The sequence below is a fragment of the Clupea harengus genome, chromosome 9, assembly GCF_900700415.2.
Source record: "Clupea harengus chromosome 9, Ch_v2.0.2, whole genome shotgun sequence".
In the NCBI taxonomy this organism is placed as follows: domain Eukaryota; kingdom Metazoa; phylum Chordata; class Actinopteri; order Clupeiformes; family Clupeidae; genus Clupea; species Clupea harengus.
The window spans coordinates 10,714,032-10,736,279 of record NC_045160.1 but is presented as its reverse complement, the minus strand read 5'-3'; the positions used below and the strand labels follow the sequence as shown (position 1 = coordinate 10,736,279).

The 22,248-nt window shown below is 45.1% G+C and overlaps 1 protein-coding gene across 4 annotated transcripts in view; it reads left to right on the top strand.

The window, feature by feature from the left end:
• The window catches only part of robo1 (roundabout, axon guidance receptor, homolog 1 (Drosophila)), a 264,703-nt gene that overhangs the window by 103,761 nt on the left and 138,694 nt on the right, over window positions 1–22,248 (top strand). The window contains exon 1 of one of the 4 annotated variants that reach the window (XM_042708702.1): window positions 3,632–6,193. The exons of the other annotated variants lie outside the window; for them this stretch is intronic. Coding sequence (XP_042564636.1) covers window positions 6,136–6,193 — 58 coding nt within the window. The 5' untranslated portion in view covers window positions 3,632–6,135. Of the gene's footprint in view, window positions 1–3,631; window positions 6,194–22,248 lie in introns of those variants that run through there. 4 annotated transcript variants of the gene reach the window in all.

Here is a 22,248-nt window from a genome sequence, read left to right as displayed (position 1 = left end):
TTCTCCCCCCCAAAACTCAGCTTCTTGTTCCTCAGGTCAAAAAGGGCTAAAAACCTGTCACACGGAAGAAATCTATTTCCCCACGAAAGGACATGTTTTATATGTGTTATTCATCCTCTGCTACAGCCATGACAAAATATTATTACAGAGAGGGAAGTCGGTGTAAATAACCCAGACCACACGGGGGAATGTGGTTTCACACACTGTTCACCAGGTTCTGTGTGGTTACCAGGTAGATGGTTTCAGGACAAATGTTTGTCCCCGTTTTCTCAGTGGACCATATCTCCAAGACACTGTGCCGAAAATTGGCCTGACTTTTGAAAGGAAGCTTTCAAATTCAGACTCCTTTCGTTTCTCAGTGAGTTGTAATCTTCTCCCAACACCTTGAGGCACTCCGTCACCATGAAAAAGTGACAGATTAATTATTTTATTAAAATGCAAGGAGGGAGGCAAGAGGCTTAGCAAATAAAAAAGTTCTTCTTTCCATTAAAGAAATGTAACTGGAAGTTTTTTCCAGCTGCTGAGGTGAAGTACTGCAACAAAATGGTACAATTTAGATTCTTGTGATTCAAGTATTCAAGCACACAAACTCTGTGCACCCTTAAAAAAAAAATCTCGACATTCCAAAAAGCACATATTTCTTCCCCTAGGCTACGCTAATTTGGTACAGTCTGAATTCCCAAGAGGATGAACTTTCTGCAAAGTAAAGGGAAAGAAAATTTATTTTTTGCCCCTCTCTGAAGCAGAGCTGGTGTTCCTGGCTTCGCTGTGGGGAGTATCTTCACCAAGGCTGTTTTTGTTTTATGTCCTCTTGTTTTGTTAGCTGATGCAGTATGAATGAGGGCCATTAAATAGTCTTAGTCATGGGGGGTAGGGTGGTGAGGGGGTGGCGGGGAAAACACCGGTTCCCTGGGCCCGCACAACCGCTCTGGCTTTGTGAGGGGTCCGCCCATGGTGAAAGGGGCGCGCAGCGTGGCGTCTTTTTTTGCGGGGTTCTCTGTCCCTCTCCGTACCGAGCCTACCACAAGAAAAAGAAGAAACATCCCCATCACCTCCTTTGAATATTGAAAGGCTGAAGGGAGGTGGGGGTTATGAGATGGAGAGGGGAGTGAGCCACGCCAAGCACATTGTCCATAGTGTCTGTTATTGAACTCCACTCATTAGAGCGCCATGATGCAGCGCCTGGAAGTGTTCTCATCACGATCACTGCTGTGGATTGAGCCTTGCCACTCCTATGAGCGATAGAATGCAGGAAGGCAGAGATGGAGTGTCGTGGAGGTCCATCTCATGAGGGATTGCTCCTTCACGTTTTGATGTATTTCATTTTCATTCCAGCCCCATTTTTTCCCAAGGGCTGAAGCTGATGTACTGTATTTGAATGGAAGGTAGACGTTATTATGCATCGGAGGTGTTTTTTTGCCACTTCTTTTACAACTAGAGTAAACTGTGTTGTGGCCTGGCTTTGAAGACTTTGGAAATGGTCTTTGGGATTCTTTCCTGGTGATTTGATTCCTGATTCTTTGAAATAGACCAGACAGAAATATGATTTGGAGATACTGCTGAAAACTAGAAGTCACCTCAAATGGTTGCTAGAGGCAGCTCATCCTGACCAGAGGTATTTATCTTCACCTAGGCAAGTCTCACTCAGGACTGTTGTCATGACGCCTGCGTTTCTGACAGTGGCCCTGTTTGCCATGCTCCTAAGAGTGGGACTCTCTCACCGCGGACCTCACGGGGCTCCTCGCCAGGCTGGTTTAAGGGGCCCACCCTCTCCCTGGTGCAAGAGGCAGCAGGGGGTAGCGGAGGGGCTGCCCCACGGACACCACCCCTCACACCACCCCAAGAAGGCGCACAAGTGTGACCAGGTGTTCCACAGTAAGTAGAGCCAAGGACGAATCAGAATCTTTACCGGGCATAACAGCAAAAAGCACGCTTTTCCCCAAGGATGTGCAGTGCTACATTTTCATAGCCTGTTTCTTAATGCAATGAGTCAATGAGTAACTCAATTCCTGGGTGGATATGGGACAGGGGTTGCTTCAAATTTGGGTTAAATTAGCAGTGGGAATTGATCCGACATGGAGAGCTTTAACTGAGTCCATGCATCAAATATGTAAAAAGGACCCTCAAGCTATGATCTCATCTTCCCCCAAGGCAACAGCCAAATGCTTTTTAGATGAAGTTATGAAAGTAACTGCTGTTGACTGCTGTAGTTTCTTGTATGCATGTGTGTGGGTATATGTGTGTGTGTGTGAGAGAGAGAGAGAGAGACTGTGTGTATGTGTGAGGAATAGATAGATGGAGAGTATATGAGTTGAAGGCTAATCTTGATATTGATCCATTCCATCATTCCTCTCTAAGGCTCTTTGTTGTCATTTGGGCCATCTCCGATAGGTCACGAGATGTAGAGAAAGGCCAATTGGCACATAGCTGAGATAACAGGGCAATTCGTCATTCACTGCAGAGGAATTTCTGCCCACAAAGGTGAAATGCTAGAAACTATCCAGGCCATTCTCATCTGAAGTACTAAAGAGTTATCAAGGTCAGAATAACAGTCAGTTAACTTATTTTACTTTTACTTCTTTTACTGTGGCAAATATCTTTAGATTGTAATCTTCTTCACTTGCACACTCCCATGGGCACATCTGGTATGAATGAGAGTTTTAGTCATTATGCTTTTGGTTTTGTATATATATTAGAATTAAAGACGCAGTCCCCGATTCTGGTGAAAGGTTGTTGATATTTGAGTTCAACAGCCAATAAAATGACACCCCTTCCTTCTGTGTTTCTGAAGCAATGTGTTCGGTGCGAGTCAGCATGTTTGTTTCCCATGTACAGCACCAGGACTGTGCACGAACAGTTGTGTTTTTAGCGCACACACTGAATGGAGAGCTAGAGGATCGTAAGGACCAATTTGCAGAATTTGATCAAAACTGTATGGCATTAGAATCGTGAAGTGCGCCTTTAATATAGAGAATGCCTAAAAATTGAATAATTGAATTCAGTTGAAGTCCCTTTTGTTGTGAATTGTGCATTCAACAGGTTTTTCCTCAGACACACTGAAAGATGAGTATTCCTCCATTTAGACTTTAGTGGCAAGAGGAAGAAGGAATGAATCCTTCATGTCCAACTTCTTGAACAATGTTTATTCACAACTTTGGACAACCCACACAAAGTTTGTCTTTTCTTTATGCAAAACCATATGCCTGCCTCTGCCTGTTGTTGTTGGCTTTGGTCTCAGAATAAAATTGTAGTCTTTTGGGCAAAGTATAAAATTAGAAGTTAGAGAAAAGTCTCAAATATGCTTTTCTGGTTTTCTAAATAGAAAGCTTGCCTTGTGCCATTTTTGTGTTATGTTCTATCTAACTGAGGTTTTATTATACATGGTAGAAGATTTTACAGAGCCTATTTATTTTTTTATTTTTCATTCATCCAGTCGTGTAGAATTGTTCGATAATTACCATGTTCGATAATAACCATGAAAATCATACACAACTGCTATATTTAATAATATTTTGATGACTGTCTCTAAAGGGAGCCAGGGCTTTCTTTGAAACTCGGTAACAAAAAAGGAGACAGTAATTTGGACCCCTTTGTTGGAAAACGGTTTTTTTTTTTTTGGGGGGGGGGGGGGGGAATGTGGAGCACATCCCTGTGCAGCCATTGAACGTTCCCAAAGACGCCCATCCTCCAGCGGGGCCCCATTCTGTTGGCCTAAAATGGAACTGGGCCTGTAATTGCCTGTGTGTTGCCCGTGTTGTAGCTTGTCACAGTGCTGGCTCCTGGAGATGCAAGAGGAAAAGGGTTTAATTCTGTCTGGAGTTGAGCTGCCAGTGGCAGATTCGGGCCAATTAAAGGAAATTGTGGCAAGAGGTACATGTTCTCAAGAATCGGGCAGGGAGAACATGTGATGAGATTGGATTTTTCTTCTGCCTTAAGTGACTAAATAACCCCAATAGTCTTAGTTTTGCAAGGGTATTGAGTACAATCTAGCATTGTGATAAGTGTAGACATTATACTTGTGTCTGTGATTCAGATAGATACTCAGAAGGATAAATTGTGTACTGTGTACTGATTCCTGCTCTCTTGATGTAGGGTACAAAGACAAAGGTTTGGCTCCAGTGTCATTACATTGTTTCAGAAAGGATTAGATAACTTCCACTCACTAGATTGCAGTCTTGTTTGACAGCCGAAGACTGTGTGTTTGATGGAACATCATGCAGGGTGTTCTAGAAATGTTTTATGTGCAGCGCTTCAGTGGACACACGAGGACTGTGTAAGATTCATTAGAATTCCAACCTGCAGACGTACCCAGTACCCACGTGGATAAAAATAATTTGGATAGGCAGCAGAAATGTTGTTGAATGTAATTTAAAAACCACTAGAGGGCGCTATTGGGTTAGTTATACGTCAGAAATCTGGCATATACGGTTCGAGCATTTGAGGGGTATGTAGACTACGAATAATTGTATGTGATAGACCTAGAGTAGGCTATAAGGGGCAATCGAATAAACTAATTTGAATGCACAAGTCAGTTAAAAAACAATCAATTAAACAAATAAAACAAAACAAAACCAAATAAATAATGTGGTGTGTTTTTTCTCAGCGGCAGTATGCACATAAAGCATATTAAAACGACAGATGATAATGGTGTATTAGCTGTGCTTTGTAAGGATATGTGTAAGGTAATGTGTGAGGGAAGATTGGCACGGTACTTAAAAAGGAGATTAACATCTTTGAACGTGGCGTTTTCAGGCTAATCTTTAAAGCGAATTTAAAATGTACTGCTTAAGATGGTATCGGACCTAAGCCCCTGCAAGCAGGATTTCTAAAGACGGGGAATTGCTCTACTGGACAATTTCGTGGTGCAATTTCCACTGGTAGCCAAATATCTAATAGTCTACTAGAATCGGCTTTGGTACGGAGACGCATATGGAATGCCTCCGTAGTAGTTCAACTTCACACACGCACGCCATATTTTGTTCGAAATATGTTGAGGCTAGTCTATAGATCGGTTGAAGCCAAGTTATGAAAAAATGAGATTTATCAGTGCCATTCTGCACTGGTGTTCCTACTTATTCGTGGAAAAACTCCGAAGCACACGAGCCGCCTTTCTGACAGTTCTCCGGCGTCCTCTATGCCAGTCTGGAAAAGGTTAAAAATTAGTCTGTGGAAAAGCCCATTGTTGGGTGCTGAAGAGGGGGAGAATGGCACATACCATTCAGCGAGCCATTCAGCTTCAGTGAATGAATTGTCGTTGTTTCAAATCCCCCTGCCTGAGGTTGAAGGGGTCTACGGTACGCGCACAGAGTCCCAAATCCAGTTTTTAGTAGAAAACTTGAATAACTAAGGAATTCCCTGGATTTACAGAGTTGCACTGGAAAAGCTAAAGTGATGCACTCCAAATGGACGTGAACTACCAAGACTCTGCCACTCATCCTCCTTTGACTTGAGAGAAGGACCAGAAAGTTGCCTAGAATTAACTGACATTCTAAACGCAGCGAAATTATGTGACAACGAACAGCGAAGTTTGGATTTTTTTTTCATCAAAAATACATCTTGAAATTAGATCGAGGACGCATTGTGACACTTGCCGAAGTCGTTTTTCGCTTATGTTCCTTGGCTGGTTTGCATGGGAGTACTCGGATCCCCGTTTAACGGGAACGTCCAGTGGAGACGGCATGACCAATTTGAGTGTGTTGACTGCAAAAGGGTTTGCCCAATTTCATGAGGAGTAGGTTTCATATAATCTGGGTCACAAAATTGGAGACAGCATACTCGTGTCGATAATCATCTTTGAACTTTAGAAAAAAAGAGAAACTGGACAATTAAGGGCGACCGATAACTCTGTTTATTCCTTCTCACAGTGACTTGCCAAACGTGAAATCCCACTGGAGAAATCATCAAAACTGGATTACTAGTCAATTGAATAGATAATATTGCCGTTATCGTCATTTGGTTTATGCAAATGAAAGGAACTAAAGAGAAAGCTGATGCCGAGATGCTCAATCTGTAAATTAAATTCACAAAACACTTTTACCTCACAGTAGTGATATTATGAAGGATAGAGAAATCGCACAATTTAAGTGACATTTTGTGGATTACACAGACATTCTTCTTCACGTCAACTTTGACACTATGTCGGCGATTTCTTTTGGGTTTGCTGTTTTACTTGGAATAATTCAAATTGGCTCAGGTAAGTAGTCTACTGGCGTACTTCAGTTTTTAAATTGCTCCATTAAGTGGCCTAGCATAGCACACAGGGTTTTTTTTCTATGAGATGTAAAAAACACTTTAAAATTGGAAATAAAATGGAGCTGCAAGCTATTAGGAAACCCTTGATTTTCTAGAACGATTTAGAGAAATATCAGGTCTCTGCTCTCTGTTCATGCTCAGCCATAGAAGTGTTACCCACAGTGTTACAAGTACTGTCATATTTGTATAGCTTGGTTAAGCATTTAAGTTTGCTGTTATTTATCTCAGCTTTCTTACTTTACTTCACTTGCTTTCTGCATCCTCTCCCACAGTGACCTATTTTTAGGGGTCAAATGGTTGTTGCTTTTCCATGAGCTCAGGGACATATTTCATGGACCTTATGTAGCCTACTTCTGACCTGTGGTTGCAAAATGAATTAGGTTAAATATGATTAACACCATCTTCCATTAAGCAAGAGAAATTATTGAAATGATACCTTTTCTGATCAGGTGAATGAAAGAATTTGCTGTGGATAGAAATGCAATCATACCCCAAGTGAGCTATTTTAAAAATCTGTGTAATGTTACTAATGAGTTACTAAAAGTTAGGCACTCATTTAAAAATGGTCAACTAAGTTTTTTGTTTTTAAAGAGGTAAACTTATTGAGTTTGTTTCATGAAGACTAGAGTGAGTCCTCCCCTCTCCTGAGCATAATGGTTGGGCTTAGCTGGCATTGCCTTGTTTCAGAGTTCACTATTACTGCTAGGATTTGTGCTATGATTGGACAGTGTCTTTTGAGATTAAGCTAAAGGTCACTCCAGCCCTTCAGACACATAATAAAAGTTATACTTAAACCATTGATAATGATGGTCATCCACTTTCTTAAGTTTAAATGAGATGTGTGACCACTTACACCTAAAATATAACCTTCCCAACTAATGCCACCAAAAATGTAGTTTGGTCACTATAGCTGTGTTTCTTGTGTTTGACTTACATCAAATAGCTTGTAACTTGTTTTGTGGTAGGTGTTAACGCTTTATTTTGCCACTCATGGTGTGAAAACCTCCACAATTTTGACATCATTACTGCATCAGACAAATGACTTGTCCGAGACGAACGCCGAGTAGGCTATTCTCAAACGTTGGCAGAAGCGTTTCATTTGGTGGTTATGCGAGCGTAAAAGAGATGTAAAAACCCTGCAGTGGAAACTGGCAGCAGGGCTCAGAGGATCCGCGGGCCCCACACAGAGCAGAATATTGGGGAAGCTGGAAAGTGTTTTTAACTCCAGATGTTTTCCACAAAGCTCCAGGTGTGTCAGCTGCGTGTAAACTTTACCTGCACTCCCAGCCCTCCGCCAACCCCAACCCCAAGCCCTCTTGAGTTATTAGTATTTGTTTTATTTTTCATGTCTTCCTTTATTGCTCTGGCAGGTGTTTGCAAACACATAAAGGCGGCAAGCTTTGAAATAGTGGTGCCCAGCATGTCCTCTCCATTATCTCCCACTGTGGCGTAGCCTTTCATGTGTGCCATAGCGGGCCAGGGTCGGGGCTAGGCGGAGATTTCCAGATGACTGGTTTCAGTAGCAGCAGCTGACCGAGTGCAGAGCCCTGGATGGACGGACGTGCTCACTCAAACATGCTGGAATGCATTCTAGGGATGCAGATTTTCTACGAGCCTGTTGAATTGAGCAGAGTAGTAAATTGAGGTTTGAAGCAGCAGAGATGTGTTTTGCATTCCCGCTTTTCCTGTCTGCTTGTCATCATCTCTATAAGAGTCAGATCCTCGTCAAGTCTACTAAAATAATCAAGTTACTGGTATGAGTATTGGCGCCGAGAATTGAGGGCAAGAAGAGCCAGGCCGACCACCAGCTTTATCCACTTACTTGTTGGGTTTCTTGACTCAGATCCTTCTAGAGGCGTTATGGTTTGGTGGAAAAAGAGGCTCACTGGTTTTTGTTCTAAGACAGTGCCATGACTTCACTTCTCTTGACTGAACGCAGCTACATTACAGCTTGAGTGCATCTGTGTAATTACCATTTAAGTCTGAAGTAATTGTTTTCAAGTTAAGACCTGGAAGAATATTATAGCTTAGCTGCACTTAACGTGAGGCCTTTGGGTTAATGTGTGTTTAGAGCTCTCATTCCCTCATCACTTATTGCACTTTGAAAGAGATGAAGAGGGAGAGAGAGAATCATTTTTAGTAATAAATGTCACTATTCAGAACTCTTTTATAATATGAATTACAATCATCACTCAATTGAAATAAGATTTTTTTCTGAACAATCAGGTCTGTCATTAATGTGAGTTGTAATCTGTGTTTCAAGTTTACCGCCTGGTAAAATCAATTGTGAAATGCTGTTTTCAACTTGCCAAAACAGTGCACGTTGCTCTTTCTCAATAGATACCATCTGGTCTAAAAATATCAGCATGTTTTATGGTGTGTCAAAACAGGTCATACATCAACAGTCTGGCAAACAGTTGATGTATTGTCATAAAGTAGACCTATCATACTAGAAGTCACCACAGGCGTGAGTTAAGATGTGTTTGAGATGATAGCCAAAGGCGCATGCATCTCTGGGTATTTCCTTTGTATCAATGTGTGGTTGTTGTTGTTGCTGAGTGTCTTTGTTTAGGGCATAGCTGACCTTCCTCCAGGTTTCCTGGGTGGTTTTCTGTGTCTGAGCTGAGGTGTGAGAACAGTGAGCTGAGAGCTCTAGAGCCCTGGAAGGCGTTGTTGGCTGAGGAAACAGTGTAGCGCTTTAACAAGCGCCTGCAGGGAGAGGGGTCAAAGGTGACAGTTCAGCTGGCATGGCAGAGCAGAGCCTCTTCAGGCGGTTTGGTAAAATACACTCTCGCTCACTCTCCAGCAACCTCTCTTTCTCTTGCTTTCTTTCATTCTCTCTCTCTCTCTCTCTCTCTCTCTCTGTTCTTATCTTTATTTCATTCCCTCTCTCTCTCTCTGTTGCCCTCTCTCCCTCCCTCTCTCTCACTCACTCTCTGTCTCTCTTTAGACACCTGTTTCTCTAATTGCCCTCAACACTGGATATCTGTGTTATCTCGGGGTTGGAGGGAGACAGGAGGGTGTCAAGTAGAAGCACATTTGGACTTGTCAGCTGACATTGTTGGTTGAACCCTGAAATTGATCTCCAGTTGCTTTTGTTTCAACGGCAATTAATAATGAACACATGTCAGAAATGCGAACGATAATGGCCGGGATATGTTTCCCCTTCTGAAAAGCGCTTGGTGTGTTTAGCAACAGAGCGAACAGCTGACGAAGATCCACTATAAATCTAGGTTGTTGGAGAAACACTGCAGCGATCACACTTAATACTGACATCCAGTGTCCCGAAAAAAAATAATCATTATGTTGATATAATGACAAGTAAAACATGAATCACAAAGGAATCAGTGTTTGCAGGTATGCAAGTGCGTGTCTGTTTGGACACACCCTGTACCGTTTGAGTGTAGCAATATTTGATTGTAATGGCTTGGCTAGTGATGACTTGCTTGGGGTTCTTCCCAGTGGAGAGACTGTAAACCGAAACATCCGTTGTGTCACGTCTCGCTGTGTTATCTGGTGATTCATTGCGTTGCCATACACTAAATTGCTCTTATCTCTGGCTCTGAGTCATCAATCAGAAGCTCACTGGGAGCCCGCGGACTCAACTCTGTGGAAACCTCACGGCAGTTGTTTCAGTTGAGGAGGAAGAAATAGAAAGACATCAGTGCTACAGTCCCTGAGTTTCTATGATCCATGAAGGAGCCCAAAACAATCGCTTTCACTGTAAAGTGAAATGGGTTTCTATGCAAGCTCCTGTGTCCCTCACAGAAGCTCTTTTGTCTAAGTTGTATAACTGAATAATATCATGTTTTGCAGCTCATTTATAATTTAATAATCCTTTGTACCATAAGACCTTGTTTAACCACTAGATGTAGATAACCAGTGCATAGTTTCAGTGCTGTGTCTGATTATCAATCCTAAGTGTCCCTCTGTGAGAATGTCCTTTTATTCTTTCACTTTCCATGATACCGTTGTGGAAGAAGGTAAAAAAAAAAACACTGCAGTAACAATAGTCTGATTGTGACACTGTACAGAACTGTCATCACCAGTCAATTACAAAGCCTTCTCCTCTACTGATTGAAACGAGGAACTTGAACCTGTTTCCTGTCAGGTTTGCTGGTTTCTGTCTGAGGGAAAGTGCTGCCACTGATGGATGCCTGCTGATAAGGGGCTCTGGTGGCAGGGGTTAGGGGGGTGGTGGATGGGGGGAGTGCTGGCTGATGTAACGGTCTGGCTAGCCGTCACTTATCTCCCCCCAGCTTCAGTGTCTCTCTCTCTCTCCTGCTGCGGATGCCAAGCATTTTTGGTGTGTTTACACTAGAAAAGCTCATGCGCTATTTTCTGATGCTTTGTAACAGGTGTGAGTGTGTTTCCGTGTGTGCACTTGCGTGTGTGTGTGTGTGTCTCTGTGTGTTTTTGTATGTGTCTCTTGTCTGTTGGTGTCTGTGAACCCCCATTTATCATTGAGCACCCTGCTTGTCGGGCCCTGAAAAATGGACTGGTAAGTGTAGATCATAAATTGTCATCGTCTGACAGGACACATCAGGCGCCAAGGCCAATTAATGTCTAGAGCCACAGATGGGTCTGCCTTTGCTTCTCCACTATCATTCCACAGATAGTGATGTAGTAATGTACGTTATTATACGGCTCCTCAGAATGTTCCAAAAAGTTCCGTTGATTTAAATGGGCCACCCCAATGTTATTTCTTTATGTTGACCGCTGCGAGAAAAAAAAATTGGCAACGGGTTTTGTGCTTCTAATTCACATCTTTCATATCATTCCGCAAGTAGTCGGGGCATTTAACGTAACGGAGGTAATCACATTAGTAGTAATGTCCATGTCTTATTTAAAAGACTTGATGTTAGATGAACTTCAATAGCATGGATAATTCAACACCTTTGTCCTTGTGCGGTTCATCGATATTTTACGGAAGCCTGAGGGTGTAAAAGAGGTTCTCCTGCCCTTGTGTCTGTCATGTTTACGTGCTTGTAGTAACAGGCTGTGCATTGGCGCCCAGATCATGTCGGGCCTGTCAGGATTCCAGAGATACTTGGAATCAGTCGCAACATCTGCTGAACGATGTGCAAAATGACGCGCCTTCTGAAACCTGATTAATTAGCTGACATGACTCTTGGGAATTTCTCGAACCTCCACTTCCAGGATAACAGTTGCAGAAGCGAGGAGCTCAGCTGCTTGGCCTCCTTGTATTGTCACAGAGTTTAGGAGCATGGGATTTGTAACTCCAATCCTGTAGCACCTGTGTGGGACAAGTCCCCCCAGAGATGTGTGTGTGTGTGTGTGTGAGTGTGTGTGTGTGTGTGTGTGTGTGTGTGTGTGTGTGTGTGTGTGTGTGTGTGTGTGTGTGTGTAGAGCTTGAACAAAACCTACCTAATTCGCCACTAAGCCCAATTAAGTAGAATTAACGCCAAGGATTAGTACTACCCGGGGGTCTGACGAAAAAACCCCACCGGCCTAGTCAGTGAAGGAATGTTGGATGCAAGTTTCATATGTTGTCTGGACGCTGACACATTCACTTTCCATGGACACAGACAGACACACATTTCCCAGTCAGCCAAGAAGAGACGGATCAGATGCCACGCCAGACCAATTGGTTTTCCCCCTCACAGCCTTGTTCTGCTAATAGGCCTTAAAAGAGGCCTTTAATAGGATTCATTAGCAGATTTATTTAATGCCAAGTGTTTGTAATGCAGAGCACTGCATTCCCACTGATAAGCAAGCGTAATAGGAGTCACAGAGAAGGGAGATGGCTCAGATAATTGTATGGAATCGGAGAAGCAGCAGCCCCTCCATCCCCCACCGCCCCCACCGCCTTCTCCCCAGCCCACCACCCCGACCCAGTGGCTTGGCTGGCATGCTAAACCCCAGAGGAATGTGATCATACCTCTGGCTGTCACTGGGCGGACAGCAGGAGAGATGGCAGGGGAAGGGGAAGGGAGGCGGGGGGTTGTGCGAGGCACATGGTTGGGGTCACTTGCACGGCGCAAAGCTCATTTAATGCATCTGGGTGCGTGGGGAGGGGGTCTGTGCGACTGAGTTGTGAGGTGACAGGGAGCTCGAGATGTGGTTGGAGGAAGGCTGATGCTAAACCCTACGGACATGGGGCACTCGGGAGCTCAGGGCCCGTTTAGAGGGTCTTGCTGCAGGGATTAGGGTGGTGAGATTGGCCATGACTGTGGGTCTCGAATGACCCTGTGTCCTCTTGTTCAGTTGGAGATTATTTTTTGTCCCCCTCCTTCTTCCCCCAAGTTTCAATCCCCATTTGAAAATGTGTGCCAAACCTGTCCAACTGTCTCATGCATGGCTCAGTGGACTTGATGGTGTTTTTTCTCAGCACAAGATCTCCTGAAGGAATGGCAGGTTTCTCCTCCTTCCCCTATCTATTGCCTGCTAGGCTACAGCCCCCCCCCCCCTTCAGTGGAATGGAGGCTTCCTCCTCCTCTTCTTTCTCTCTCTCCTCTGACCCTCCCCCTACCTCTATTTTGGCTGTTTTTTGTTTTTTAAAGACTTGCCTTTTTGTTGTTGGTCAGCATGGAGCCTTTCACAGGGAAAGCCGGCCGACACACACAGAAAAGCCATGGGCCAGGGGGGGGTCTCTGATACAGGGGGTAGTGAGCATTGTGTCACCTCAACGGGGTGATTGTGTGACTCGGAGGAGGGGAGGGAAGGGGATGTTGATGAAGGACACGGGGGGGGGGGGGAGCACGGTTGGGATGAGGTACAATAGCGTCCTCACCATCCCTGTGGGGGTGTGAAAGGGGACGGAGTGCTGTCACACATCGAGTGAAAGCCCAAGGACTGACGTGGCTAAAGGGGTTTTGCATCCATCACCACAACATCTCTCTCTTCCAATATGGAGTCTGTCATGCAGCCGAAAGACAGTTGTGATTTATCTGTCTGTTTTGTTTCAGTTTCTACACGAGTAATCCTGTATCAAATCGCCGTTCCCCCCCCCCCCCGTCATTGCTAGGGGAATTTTTTAGATAGTGAGCCAGTGGAGCTTTTTGATTCTAATTTAATTTCAAATGTATGTTTTTTTTCTTTTTCTTTCCCTTAAGAGAGCTGTTGGGAGGAGTAAAAATAACATGTGCAGTCAAGGAGGTGTCACAGCTTTAGGTTGTATTGTGTGGCTGAGCGTCCCTTGACATATCCGTATTTCGAGAGCTCTGAAGAGTTCCATAAGCCCCAACACAGACTTTTGTTGTTGCGAAGGAGAACCAGAGCTAGCTTTGGGTCCTCTACCTCTCCTGCATTTTAAAAAGACCCCGAGACGTCCCCTTCTTTTCTCTTCTCAGCTCCGAGGGAGTGAAAGATGGCATTGAAGACAGCCATCCACTCTCTGGATCTCTCCCACCCCTCTCTCTCTCTCCCTCTCTCTCTCTCTCCCTCTCCCTATCCCTCTCCCTCTCCCTCTCCCTCTCCCTCTCCCTCTCCCTCTCTCCTCTTTTCTCTGTCCCTCTTTCACTGCTTCTCCGCAAGATCAGCTTTTTTTGCCCTGGTGACCAGCCTGCTCCCCCCATCCCTTCACTGGAAGGCTTGGATACACTTTTGAAATGCTAAAAACTCCTCTTTGGTGATTTTTTCTTTTGTGAAGGAGAGGCTGCACAATGGGGAGACTGAAGAGAGGGGATTAAATTAGCAGGAAAAAGAGGGACCGCTAATTAGTTGATTTAGAGACACAGGCCCCTCCCCTCTCCCACCCCTGTCACTCCGCAAACCAACACAAGCCCCTTCACGCAGTCCCGGTGCATTGTGGGTATGTGATTTTGCCAATTACAGGCAGCCTGGTGCCCCCCTCCCTGGTGTGCGTGTGGTCCTTGTTCTTCATAACTAAGCCACCTCACAGGCAGCCTAAGATGCCGGACATGTGATTAGACACATATCGCCACCTGTGCTTGGAAAAACACCCAGCTGAGAGGGATTTGAAAATTGATTGTTTTTTCTACCCGGTCGGTTATTAAAATACTGACACGACTCCACCGCAGGCACGCCATTCAATCAAGCCTCTCAGCCAGAACCAGAGGACCGCGCACCGGCGGTGGCTTAAGGAGAACAAACATGGCATGGCCCCCCAGGGCAACACAACATGACAAGAAATAATGTCTGCCATCTTTTGTCATGACACTTAAGTTCCTCTCATACAACTTCAGCATTCAAGGACCATTAACTTAAGCCCAATATATATCTAGCCAAGCGAACCATTAGAGGAGAACAGACTGAAGTGGGATTGTATGGGCTGCACTCTGTCACCTTGACTGTGCTCGGTCCACTGAGAATGGATGGTGCAGTATTAGCTGTTTCTCCCAGGTTAAGGGACTAAAGATAAAGACCAGAAATAAAACAAGCATACAACCTTTTATTTTGATTAATAATTTGGGGGATGATATCTTATAGAGGGTTTTTTCTTGTAGAGGGTTTTATCTTGTCGAGGGTGTCGTTTAACTGCAGGGTTTTAGTTTAGTGTTAGCTTGATGACTCACGAAACACAGTGAAGTGTATTATGCTCCTAAGAATGTGTAGTCATTGACTGACTTAAATGCTGATTGGAATGTCTTTCCGTTTCCTGAAAAAGGTGTAAAAATCAAAAAGCGTTGTCCTTGTGGCTGTTCTTTCATTTTATGGGCACATAGGACAGACTGTAAATCATGTGTGATGTATGACTTTGTGTGAGTTCTGTGTTCCACCTTAGTTTCCTCAGCAACTTCTGTTGCCTTAGGCCTGATCTTGTCACACTGTGTATGTGTGTGCGTGTGTGTGTGGGTGTGTGTGTGTGCATGTGTGTGTGTGTGTGCGTGTGCGTGTGTGGGTGTGTGTGTGTGTGTGTGCATTTGTGTGTGTGTGTGTGTGTGTATGTGTCTGTGTGTGTGGGTTTTGGGAGGTAGGCAATGGAAAGCATGGACAATTAATCACAGTGTGACCTTGAAATGTATCACTTGGGCCTGCCTAGCAGAGGTGCTTTTACCTTGCAGCACACAAGCCATAGTGAGCAAATTTGCTGTAATTGAATGAGTTTTTTATATGAATAAAATGTGATGTATGGCTCGATATGGGAATGCGGTGCTAAATGTCACTCAGCCCCTAGTTTATTAGACTTTCAGCCTGAAGCGTGACATTTCCAGCAACTTTCGCTCTTCTGGTGATAAGAAAAAATATAGGAAAGTGAGGTATTAAATATTTGTTTGTTTGAGGCATATAAATGCCTGTGCTGTTCAAACACTTTGATCTGCTCCATCTGTCTTTCTTTATCTAAGCTAAGCCTTTGAAAGCCAGAATTCAAAAAACCATTAGTACCTGCCGGAGACTGCCTGACACATTTCTGATAGATCCATAATTACATCCTCCCAATATTTCCATCTCAGACACTCAATAGATCCGTCTTGTATTCAGCTCCGGTAATGCGTTTGCATTTCTTCATATCTAACCCTGCGCCTGCTTCCACTCTGGTGTTTTGAAGTAGAAGCCCACCCCAACGAGAGCTCTCTCTTAACTGAATAGTGATCACAGTAAATGGCTTTTTGGCTGTCTTCTCCTGTCAGCAACCCTGCATCTCCTCTCATTCAAATGCTCTCTTTGCAGACATTTTCCCCCTGTCTGAAACATATGCTTCTGCTCTGAGTCAGAAAAAACGCTGTTTGCTTTCCATGGAAGGGGTTTAGTGGTCGGAGGAGGAGTAGGGGCGGGGGGGTACTCTGTGGTCTGCTGTGGCCTCTCAGATGTTGGCTTTGACGACCTCCATGCTGCTGTAACACTAGAGCGCTTGGCAGGAGTCCTGGCATTTGCGCGGCCACACCACGCCGCCTGTGACAGGTAGTGGAGCGCCACGCTCGACGTTTCTGATTCCCTCCGCCAGCCGCTGTGACGGTCTGTGTTTATCGCATCTCGTTTTCAGCTCCGACTTCTCTCCCCATGGCTCCTAACACAACTGATAATGATTTATCGTTTGTACGGTGCCCTGCTGGGTGGCAGTCATATAAATGCAGCACAGTGACAGACTGAAGGCGTGCGGTATGTGCAGTCTCCTCAGCTCCCAACCCCCTTTCCTATTGTAGGTGATTGAGAGGCTACATGTTGTGATAATATCTCAGAAGTTGCTAGAACCGCTTCAGCAAATTGGCCTTACTTTTTCCCAATGATAATTCAGGCCACAAGCAGGACGTTGCTGATTTTTCAGCTTTTTCTGCGAGCAGTGTCCGTGGTGGTGTGGTACACATTTGAACTCTTCGCAGATTGAGTTTCCTCTTGTTAGTGTGAGGACATACTTCATGTTAATGGACAGGAATAATTGAAAAGGCTTCATGTCCTTGGGGAATACGTGGTATTAATGAAAAGGTTACCGATGTTTTATTAATGCTGCAGTTAAAGATCATGAAGAGGACTCCCCAAGATCACTGTAAATGACTGGAAAAAGCATCTTGATGAAGGGATCATTATTTGATGTACTCTGTGTAGAAAAAAAATATAGTTGGCTTCCACAAAATAACAACACAAGCAGATTAAGCAGGAGAAAATTCATATTTGGACAGGTATTGCAATGCATGCTAGGGTAGAGTCAGTCACACAAATTGAGGAGCTGGTCTGCAGATCTGCTGATCTGATCTGTTTAACGTCTCAGGGTAAGGGGAACAGTCATGCCACAGTCAGGCCAAATCCCCAGGCGCCAACTCAGGCAGGAAATGTCTGTCTGCTGCCAGGTTCGGCAGGTGTCCACATCTGTCCTGGAAGCCTTCAGGCATCATTGGCTTGCTTGTTGATTTTGGCTTGATATTTACTGTAGTATTTGCTGAGGATGGCAAGGCTTGCGTTAAGTGCATGTAAGTGGCCCCTCATTTCCCCACTGTGATTTTTCCCCCCTTCAGCTTAGATAAATGCTGGCTAAGTCTCTCTCTCACGTACAAGGAGTCTTAGTCTTGTTTTCCATGTTAAGCGGACGAAGAGTATCTTGTATTGTTGCGGGGGCTGTATTTCCATCTCGGTTTATTTTTGCGCACTGACGTTAAGACTGCTAACACTGATGTCCCCTATTCCTCATTTCTCGTCGAATGTGATTTTTGAGTCCCGGAGCAAAGTCTACCGAGACAATGAAACATTAACGCAGCGCCGACTCACACCATTCCCACGCGTTCCAACCTGCCCTCACCTTAACCCCCAGAAAAACACTCCCGCGACACCTGGCGCGGTGCCGTGCAATCAGCCATAATACCACTTTCCCCCCATAAACTGTCGAGGCTAAGGTCACGCGATAAGCGCTGGTGATAGCATACCGCCAGTGCAAGGGGCATGTCTCTTGGCCGTCCAGTTGCTATCTCCTAAATAGCATTTACATTTTTGTTCCCCGTGTCTATTCTATCCTGTCTGTGCTTCTGGCAGCCTTGCCAGAGTTTCTCTTTTTCTTGGCACACGGCCTCGAGTGCCATATATATTCTCCCGGTGCACCGTGCCAAGCGAGTGCTCCGGTCGCACTTGCCTTCCCGCCGATTGAAAGGGGAGGGGAGGGGAATGGAAGAGAAATGCCGCAGCGAGTAGAGGAGAAAAGATGAGAGAATGACAGAGGAGAGGAGAAGAGAGGAGAGGAGAGGAGAGGAGAGGAGGGTAACCGACCTTGGGAAGAGTGCCTCTACTGCTGCTGCTGCGGTTGCCTTTGCCTTCTCCCTCACGGTCAATGCAGCAGCAGCAGCAGCACCATGCGGAGTCTTCAGGCCTCATCTCTTTCCCTGTGGGTGTGTGTAGCCCCAGGAAACCTCTGCGCCATGAACTTTAATTTGCCTTTTATTTTTAGAGAGCTGCCTTGGCCTCGCAAACTCTTTTGCATTCTTCTCCCACATATCTGCAAAACGCTTACATTTTCTACGTGCATGGAGCCTGAAGAAAGAACGAGGCTGAACATACCACCCTGTAATCTAAGGGGCCTTTTGGTATCTGCATGCGTGTTGCTAAATATATAATGAAAACAAATCCTTGCCTGATAAGCCTTTAATGATTTTTTTGCTTTACGATTGCTGCTGTGCTAGCCAACTGGGAGGATTCATATGGCTTCGTACCTGAGTGGGAATGCAGCCGTCGTCTTCTGAGAGCCTGTTTCATGTCCCCTGTTGGGAAAGAAACAATCTCGATATTCACTTACTGAGAGCAACAACTCTCTTGCTGATTTGTGTGTCTTTGATGTATTACATGAGTTCATGTTGGTCAACACTCATTAAAAATTGGCTCGGAAGGCAAATTAATCTACAACGTGTGATTGCCGCTGTGCTCCATTCACACAAAGCCAGCATGAAAACACACACACACAAACACACACACTCACAGACTCACAGAAACTTTCACACACACACACACACACACACACACACACACACACACGCATACACACACTTGCACTCCTAAATCGTGTCTAATTGCAGCAGTAATCTGTTGCACACGTTGGTAGTAGCTGATGTTCTCAGCCCTGTTCTAGTCATTGTCATCCCTTGCACACCAGCCTCTTCCCTCCTGTGCATTTGTGGGAGACCATCACAGGATATTACAGCCCCAATAATAATACTATAAGCAGCGGGCATGACTGACAGCATCTCTGTCGCAAAACACTATAGACAACCCGGAATGTTCCCTCTGCCACTGATCCAGAGGATCCATGACAGCCCTCCTCCTCTAACAAGCTCATTACTCCTGCTGGTTAGGAGCCGCGCCATTGTTTCAGAGGATGAATATTATCCCAGCTGGGGGAAGGGCAGTGATTTATCCTCCAGGAATGAGATTCTGCCTTTTTTTGGCCCTGGCAAGGGGTGTGTTGACAGGTTTTTATTTGTGCGTAATGATGTTGTGCAGACCCACGAGCTGCCACGGCCGCTTTCAGGAGGTTCCCTCGAGGGATTCGAGCGCAGGCAGATATAAAAAAAAATAACTAGATAAATAACTGTGTTCTTAAAGCTGACAAGTGACGTTTTTTCCCCCTAATTTAACATGCAGCGTGGGAAAAAGGTAGCGCTGCATGGCTGCTTTGATGCATACAGAGACGGAAATCTGAGCGCTGCGGAACGATGATGATATCATCCATCTGTCAGTCAAGTCACTTTAAGGAGTTGGAACGAGCAGTGACAAACATGACGCAAAATAATCCAAACCTCCCTCTCTTCCCATTCCCTCCCCCTCCCTCCCATCCTCGCTCCACCCTTGACATGTGATGAAAACTATGCGTTGACCTCTCCTCCTCCGCCACCATTCCCAAATGGCGGAACCCCAGAACCTTCCATCTGGGAAAAAAGTGAGGGGTTCCTGCAGGCCCGGAAGGAAGGTAGAGTACACAGCGCCTCATTGTTCCTGGACCAGACTGGGGGCCCCAGCGCAGGATGGGCCCCAGCCTCCCTGAGGACCACTCCTCCGGGTCGGAGCGCGCCCTGCTGTCAGTGGTGGTGGTTGGTTGTGTGTGTGTGTGTGTGTGTGTGTGTGTGTGTGTGTGTGTGTGTGTGTGTGTGTGTGTGTGTGTGTGTGTGTGTGGGTATCCAGGGATCTGTTTCACAGCTGACAGAGGGGAGGCTCCGGCTGCCTTTATCTGTGGCCTCGGGGGCCGCTGTCTCTTGTGCTCAGATGGCTCAGCTCACGGATGCGGCGGGGGCCCCTGTCTCTTGTGCTCAGATGGCTCAGCTCACGGATGTGGCGGGGGCCCCTGTGAGCTCAGCACGTAAGCCGATAGTGATTTGTGACCTCACTGGCATAGATACTTTCTTTCGTTCGTTTTTTTCTTTTTCTCTCTCTTTCTTTCTTTCTTTGCTTCTTAATAACAATGGAAGCTACAGCAACTTCCTGTGTTAAAGAGGACTAAAATCCGACTGTGCTTATGCAGATACAAAGGTTGATTCTGAAGTGTCTGAATCATCTCTGAACACTGCATCAGCAGCTGAACTTTGATGCCATTGGTCGGTTCACTCTCTCCATATGCTGCCTGATGCCTTGCTTCTATAAATGGCACTGTTCTAACTGAGCCTTGAGAACACATATGGCCACGTTTCCTCCCTCCCAAAGTCCTATCTTGGAAAATGGGTAATAACACTTTTTGACCTGTGATTTATAGGCTTCTAATTACCACTGTAATGACATCCCACTGTTGGTAAGCTCAACCAAAAAGCGGACTAATTCATCCCATATGAAGCTTCGTACACGTGCAGCCCCTTTAACCACTTTATCCATGTCTCTCATCAGTAGTCACTAAAAAAATACTGTAATTTTGATGACATATTCAGAAATAACCAAGATATGAAGAGTTGAAATCAACAAACGTGACCCCCTTCTGCATAGCAGTATTTTTTCTTTCAGCTTTGACTTTTTAGTCGTTTAGGTAGTAGAAGCCAAATGGAAGCATTCTCTTTGAGAAGGTAGAGCCTGCTTTTAGATGGACAGTTTGGCTATCTCTTTCCAACGAACTGCACACAGACACACCCAGCCCTTATCTCAGTAATAAATCCTGCTAGTCTATCCCTAATTGCAGATTAATGGCTTTCCAGAGAAGGTGCGACCTGCCATGGACTGTGTGCCTCTTATCTTAACTCAATATTCCGGGCTGAGAAGGCTATCGCTCTTTAAAGAGACCGTGCAGCCTGAGTTTGAGCCGCCCGAGTGCACTGTTCAAATGTAGACATCCTGGTCTGATTTCGAGTGCGTTCTTTTTGGTGCGAGATCAGTTTTTCTGATCAGATCAGATGGCGAGAGCAGATAAGACACTTGGAGAAAATATGTTCTTTGGCTCATTGCGCCAATGTTGATAGGCAATCATGTTTACAAGGAAGGAAACTCACGTTGACACACGTGGACACACACACACACACTCACATTCAGACACACAAAGGCACACAGGTGTCACTTGTGTGCTCTTTAAACAGGCAGTGATAAGAGCTGTGATTACCTAAGCCAAGTCTACAGCTGTGTGTCACTGTGGCAGTCATTGGAAGAGACAGGAAATAGGGCACACTTAGGTCTAACTAAGATTATTGCTAGCTTTTGACGGTTGTCTCTGTACTTTATGCAATGCAGACAGGAATGGAGCATTTGGACATGGTATGTGGTTTTGTGTGTGTTAGGGGCAGGGTGTGAGCGTGTTTGTATGTGTGTGGGCTGGTGTATGTGTGTGTGTGGGCTGGTGTGTGCGTGTGTGAGGTGGCTGGTGTGTGTGTGTGTGTGGGCTTGTCTGTGTGTGTGTGTGAGTGGGCTGGTGTGTGTGTGTGAGAGGTGGCTGGTGTATGTGTGTGGGCTGGTGTGAAATTATCTCCATCAGTGTGTGTGTGTGTGTGTGTGTGTGTGTGTGTGTGTGTGAGGTGGCTGGTGTATGTATGTGTGTGGGCTGGTGTATGTGTGTGTGGGCTGGTGTGTGTGTGGGTGTGAGAGAAGGGAGTGATTTCGGCACTGGAGAGTGAAGGGTGCATTTCCATTTCAAGTTGGCAGAAGCAGTGAAGCTGAACTTATTATAGCTGCTTTTGTCTTTCGGCCCTCTCTCGTCGACTCCAACTAGATTAATTTGGAAGAGTACAAATTCTAATAACAATGCAATATGTATGAATATGTCTTGGGGCTGCATGAGTATTTAATTGTGAGGGGCGGCCATGTTGTCTCCAGCATTCAAGTTGAGTGAGCTCTGCTGGTTCCGACTTTTATTTTAGTTTTTTGCCTCCAGTGCTGGTTCCATGAATACACTTCCTGTATCGATCTATCCTCCTCTGCGCACACACACACACACACACACACACACACACACACACACACACACACACACACACACACACACACACACACACAGATATACATATATATATATATACATACAGTACAGTATTTATATATATACACACATATATACATAGATATATACATGTGCTTACACGCACACCTACACTGAATCAGTGACACTAAGGAAGCCTTTGGGCTGCGTGCCTATATTGATCCGAGCCATAAAGGATCTTGTTCCGTGTGCTATTATTGGCAGCCTAACCATAG